Source organism: Condylostylus longicornis, unplaced genomic scaffold, assembly GCF_029603195.1.
Source record: "Condylostylus longicornis isolate FDR11 unplaced genomic scaffold, ASM2960319v2 ptg000030l, whole genome shotgun sequence".
NCBI classification, from domain to species: Eukaryota; Metazoa; Arthropoda; class Insecta; order Diptera; family Dolichopodidae; genus Condylostylus; species Condylostylus longicornis.
In genome coordinates, this window is record NW_026577999.1 from 9,217,649 (window position 1) to 9,223,648 (window position 6,000).

The window sequence follows — 6,000 nt, forward strand, 5'->3', positions numbered from 1 at the left end:
TTGGTTAGAGGGTCGAAAATGGATAAAACTTTTGTTGCGAACTAGATGCAAATTCTCAAGGGTTTCCGAGATACAGGGACTTTAACGAGTTTTCTCGAAATTTCTACTTATCCAAACTTTTTTGATTATGTAAATGTAATGATAAATGCATCCCATAAATAACAGGCCTCTTAAATTAAATTTCAACAATTTCTTTTATCTTACATGTATAAAATTTATTAAATATAATTACCTAAGCCCCAATAATTTATAATAAAAATAAAAATTCTCTCCAATCCACATTAATTTCTAAATAATCTTATTCTGTAAATATACCATTTCACATATCATTGATTAACATGAAATAATATTCCCCAATTTTATGAATATTGTTATTCTACAAGGTAATTAATTACCAAGATAGACTAGATTGAAACTAGAAATCTACCCAAATATTTGTATAACCTACTTAAAATATGATTTTCCTATCAAATATTCCTAAACATTTTATTGTTCATATATTTTTTCAGTATAAATTCAGAATTCTTCCCAAATTACTCACTAAATCATTTTTATAGATTTTGAAAGTATAACACAATTATTAGCACAATATGAATATCGATTTTAATGTGTTTTGTATTTGAAATATAAACGAGGATATCCTTAGGCTATAACTAATCTTCTTCGTATATGTATCATGTATGTATTAAAATAATAGAGAAAAAGGAAAATTAAACAAAACAACAATTATTGTCAAGGAAAATGAAAACTTAAAATTCACATTTTAAATAGCATATTAAATACATTATGGTATTATCCTGGTATATCTGTACAAATATGTATATAGGTTGTTTTTTTTTCCAAACCACAAATGTAATAATTTATTGATTGATAAAATAATATTAATGCCTTTTGATTTCTGTTTCAATATCGATCGACTATGAAAAATAAATAAATTTTTTTTTTTTAATTTTAATAGTTAAAAATTTTATTAATATGAAAAATTTTTATTTTCGTTTCAAATATAATTGAATAAATTCACTGAATAAGAGAGAAATTTAGGATTTTTAACTTAAAACAGGGAACTCGGTGATTTTCTTGAAATACATATATCGGGATAAAAATATGAGACGAAGTACAATACAGAGCTTTTATTTGTTAGTGGCATCTTGTTAATTTAGAGCAGGAAAAGATAGCAGGAATATGATTTTAAAATCTGAAATGGGGATGCAAAACAGATGCTCATAGACCATAAAACTGAATGTGTGATTCATATAAATTCCAAAAAACTGAATTTTAGCTTTGATTTTTCAATCACAATCCGCAATTACATGTCAGTTAATTGGATAGCAACCCAATTTTTCATCTTATTTTCGAAACCATTTTGGATTCTACAAAAGCCATCAAGAAAAACCATATATTTTTGAAATAACAATTAATTGAATCCTCTTCTTCTACAAATAAAATTTGATTTTGAAATTTTTTAAACAGAATTTGGATAATTAAATACTCGTATCTGGATAATTACTTCTGGATTCTAAAATTCTATAATGCTCTCTAAATAAAAATGTGCTTGTTTTGTGATACTATTAAAAAATTTTTACCTACTTTAAAATTTGCATCCTATAGTTTTAAAATTCAAAGATCATTTTTTTTTCCGTATTCCTTTTTCATGCAGAATTAAAAAAAAAGCGCAATATATTAATTGAGTAAATATAATACGAAAAAAAATTACAAAAAAAAAATACATTTATTATTTTACAAGGATGTTGTTTTTTTCGCTAAGGGATTTGAATTGTGCCATTATTATTAAATTTAAAATATATACTCTACATAATAGATTAAATTGATTTATTAAATTTTATTTTCGACAATTATTAAAATTTGCACATATTCTATTAAATTTTTATTAAATAATTGTAGATTGAGGTCATAAAAATTTTATTTTTAAAGTATAAAATTATAAAAAAAAAATAGTTTTTTTCTATAAAAGGAAAATATTGTATGCATGTGTATATGTTTGTGTAGGAAAATAATTATAATTGTCTTTAATAATGAAGTGTTAAAAAAATATTGACAAGTAGGGGAATAAATTTTTAATAGAATGGACACTATTGGTATCGCATTATTTGATATTGCAAATTCTATAGCCTCCATTTCATACTTGATCTGTTTAGATCAAGCATTAAGCATAGCACCAACAGGCGCAAATAAAAAAATCATTTAGTCGCAACTATGCAATTATCGGTAACCAAGCAAGAGGATCATCATTTAATTATAGGAAAGGGAGAGAAAAATAGGAAAGATCATAAAATAACGTGCATTACTTAAAAATAATAATAACAACAAAAAACTATAACGAATAACGAAATCATAACGAAAATATCAATACAAATTTAAATTACACAAAAGTTTAGATCTCAGGGTACCCTTACTAATAGCAGGATCAAATACCAAAGAATTAGAATTAACAGAACGCAACATTTTAGTGACCGACTCATTCCTGTCATAATCAGTAGAGTGATAGCGAACATTGTACAACTCAACAGACCTAAGATTCCTTACGTTATCGTTAATAGAAACCTGCCCTAAAAAAGAACGATGACCCCCGACACGGGCTGATGAATAAACACTATGTCAGCGACAACTCTTTGTGCCCTCAAGGACTGCAAATCGATAAAATCAACCTAGCCTTATACGACGGCAATCTGAAAGGATCAGACCAGCCCAAACCTTTCGAAGCAAAACGCAAAAATTTCTTCTGAACAAATTCAATACGAGAACCATCCACAACACGAAAGGGCGCCCAAACCTGACAAGCATACTCAAGAATTGACCTAACAAAGGACACATACAAATGCTTCGCAACATACAGATCGATAAACTCTCTAGCCCACCTCATTACGAAACTCAGCTTCGAATCAGCCCTACCAAGAATCATATTCAAATGAGTACCAAAATCCAACCTGTGATTAGGCATAACCAAAAGATCACAAAAAGTACTCACCCTCCCCAATACCACCCCGTTAAGACAATAATCATGTCGGACAACAGAAGACTTCCTCCTCTGCAAAAAACTCATGACGAGACACTTACCAATGTTAAGTTCCAAGACTTTGAGCGCGGAACTCACAACAGAACCAAAAGCGTTGTTAGTCGCAACTAAAAAAAGTATGGGACCCACATGGTTACCCTGCGGAACATCCGACCTGGCACAGTAGACATCAGGCAGAGCAGAACGGAAAGAAACCTGATAAAATCTGCAAGACAAATAGGAGTAGACCCACATCAAGCTACGAAGAGAAAAATCCACGCCAGCTAACTTTCTCTGTATAACCTGTTGCGAAATAGTATCGAAGGCCTTACTAACATCCGTAAAAATAACATCGATCTGACCACCCCCTCCATAATATTAATAGTATCCGAGACAAACCCTAACAAATTGGGAACAACAGACCTGTCCATAATATTTTCAATGTAACTTGAAATTTAAAAAAAAAATTACTTTAAAAGAGCGAAATTTAAAAATAAATCAACATTTTTTTTCTATGTTCAATTGTTAATTTTCATTCTAAGAATTTTTCATTTCATTCTTTGGCTTTATAAAATTACACACATTTTCCTCTTACATTCAAGCGACTATACGAGTAGTATTTTTCTTCTTCATCTTGCATTTTGAATAATTCATTTTTATTGTAAATTTTCCAAGAATTTAATTATAAATAATAAATATATTATGCATTAATAATATTTTTGTTTTCCTTTTCTATTTTTGTACTTATTTTCATTTTATTGAAAATCTGTGCCAAAAAAAAAATAAAAATGCACTCTTCTACTACATATGTGTGTATAGAAATTTATTTTAATTGATGATGATTAAATATAAAAACATACAATAATTTGCATTTATGTCTTGCCGATTTATATTTTGTATATGTATAATGGGTTAATAGCTGGAATCTATAAATTTAATTAAACGATTAGTAAATGTCATTTTTAGTGAATTTTAATCTTTTATACAAAATAAAAATGACATAAGAAATGTTTTGGCTCAACTTTGCACTAATTTTAAGATGATTAATTTTATGGCAACTGCGGTTTAACATATTAAATACAAAATGGTAAAATTTTTTGTTATACAATATTTTGAAAAAATTTATTTTATAACTTTTGTAAAAAAAAAATAAAAATAAAAAACGGAAATAATGTTAATGAAATTAACAAACAATTTCCGATTTTGAAAAATTTAAAAATAATTTTTTTACGAACAACATTAAAATTATACGAAGTAAAAAAAAATTTTATAATTAATTACAATTAAATAAAATTGGACGGTTGATTTGAAATATAATATTGAAATTGGAAACAAAATTAAAATTATTTCATTCTAATTTAATAAAATATAATGAAAAATAATTTTTATAATTTGATTTTTTTCTTTTCGGAACACTACGTTTGGTAATGATGCGTAATTAATGACTCTTACGTTTTTTAGAATTTGTGTAGTAGGCACATGCATTTAAAATGTTGTTCCAAAAATAGAGGTTAAATACTGCCATTAAAAATTATTGATCTGATTGAAAATCAAAATTAGGCTTTTATCATAAATAATATTGGTTCTGAGTTGAATTCGAAAATTTTTCTAGTAGTGTAAAGAGAAAAAAATTTATGCTAATTTTTTTTAAGAAGGAAGAAATTTTTTTTCTGAAACTATTTCAAAAGTGACAAAATCGCATAATTTAAATTATTATTTGTAATTCATTAAAAAATATTGTCATTAAAATTTTTTACCATGACGGCTCATTGAAATTTTATGCATTATTTAGAATTTTCACTTCATTTATAAAATTTAAATATATTATGAGTAAGAATAAAAACTGGAACACATAGATTTTATATATTTTCTTTTTCTAAGCATTTTGTAATTTTATTAATTACCTTAAGAAAAATAAAACTATAATGTTCATAATGATATATAGTTACCTTGAATTCTGAAGAAAATTAAAAAAAGCCGTATTAACCCGTTCATGTTAAATTAGAATGGTATTGATAGAAGAATATGAGGCGCAGTTCCTCAGTTTGCAATGCTCCATCAAGAAAACCTTGAGAATTCTCGCTGAGTTCCATCCAAAAGCTCTTGAACTTGGCGAAAGCCCAAACAATTTTTATAGAGTTTCGACCCCACTAGCTCTATATCTTTGCTTATGCTTTGCCAAACTATTTGTGGACAGCTTCCGCAGAATGGTTCAGGTCACATGAAGAGTACATTAGCCGCCCGCCCTGCTCCTCTTGTTAAGACGTGAGCGATTTCATTTATTTCAACGACAATGTACTCCGAAAACCAGTATGATGTAACCCATTGTGCCACTCTAAAGTGCTCATTCTACGGAGACAATGCCAATACTGTAAAAGAAAAAAATTTCAGAGATCCTAGAACAACTCTGTAGTCGGGCATAATCATTGTATCATGTCTCTAATATTCGCAAACATGCTGGGTTACGTCTCCATCATCTTAACATGTTTGATTCTGAGGTACACCTGCGGTCGTTTCCAAAGAGATTATTGACTCACTAGTGTACTTAGCTACCAGTTACATTTGTAGTTTTAATAAAAAAATTATTTCTGTAGTTTTAATAAAAAAATTATGCCGGGAAATCGTGCCTGAAATTTGACCTACTACTGAAATATAAACTCCAATTAATTGCATTCGTGCATCTAAAATTATGCAATACAACATTGTAAACAAATTAAAATAACATTCTAATTCTTCATTTACGTCTTACACACCAAAAATTGAAATTATAAAATTTCAACAATTGAAAATCAATATTTAATTTTAATTAAAACAAAGTAAATGATTATAAAATGAAACCACTATATATACATTATTGTAAATACTCGTATATTTAATTTGAATTTATTTTATATAAGTACATACGAGTACATACATTTGCTTGTATGTAATATGCTATAATGTTAATCTTATAATAATAATTATATTTATTATTTATCAAAAATGTA

The 6,000-nt window shown here is 27.3% G+C and overlaps 1 protein-coding gene across 1 annotated transcript in view; it reads right to left on the minus strand.

The window, feature by feature from the left end:
* Positions 1-3,021, minus strand: part of LOC129608138 (clumping factor B-like) — a 51,103-nt gene extending 48,082 nt beyond the window's left edge. Inside the window, exon 1 of the mRNA XM_055519465.1 lies at positions 2,987-3,021. Within this exon, the coding sequence (XP_055375440.1) occupies positions 2,987-3,021 (35 nt within the window). The remainder of the gene's footprint in view (positions 1-2,986) is intronic.
* Positions 3,022-6,000: the final 2,979 nt, after the last annotated feature.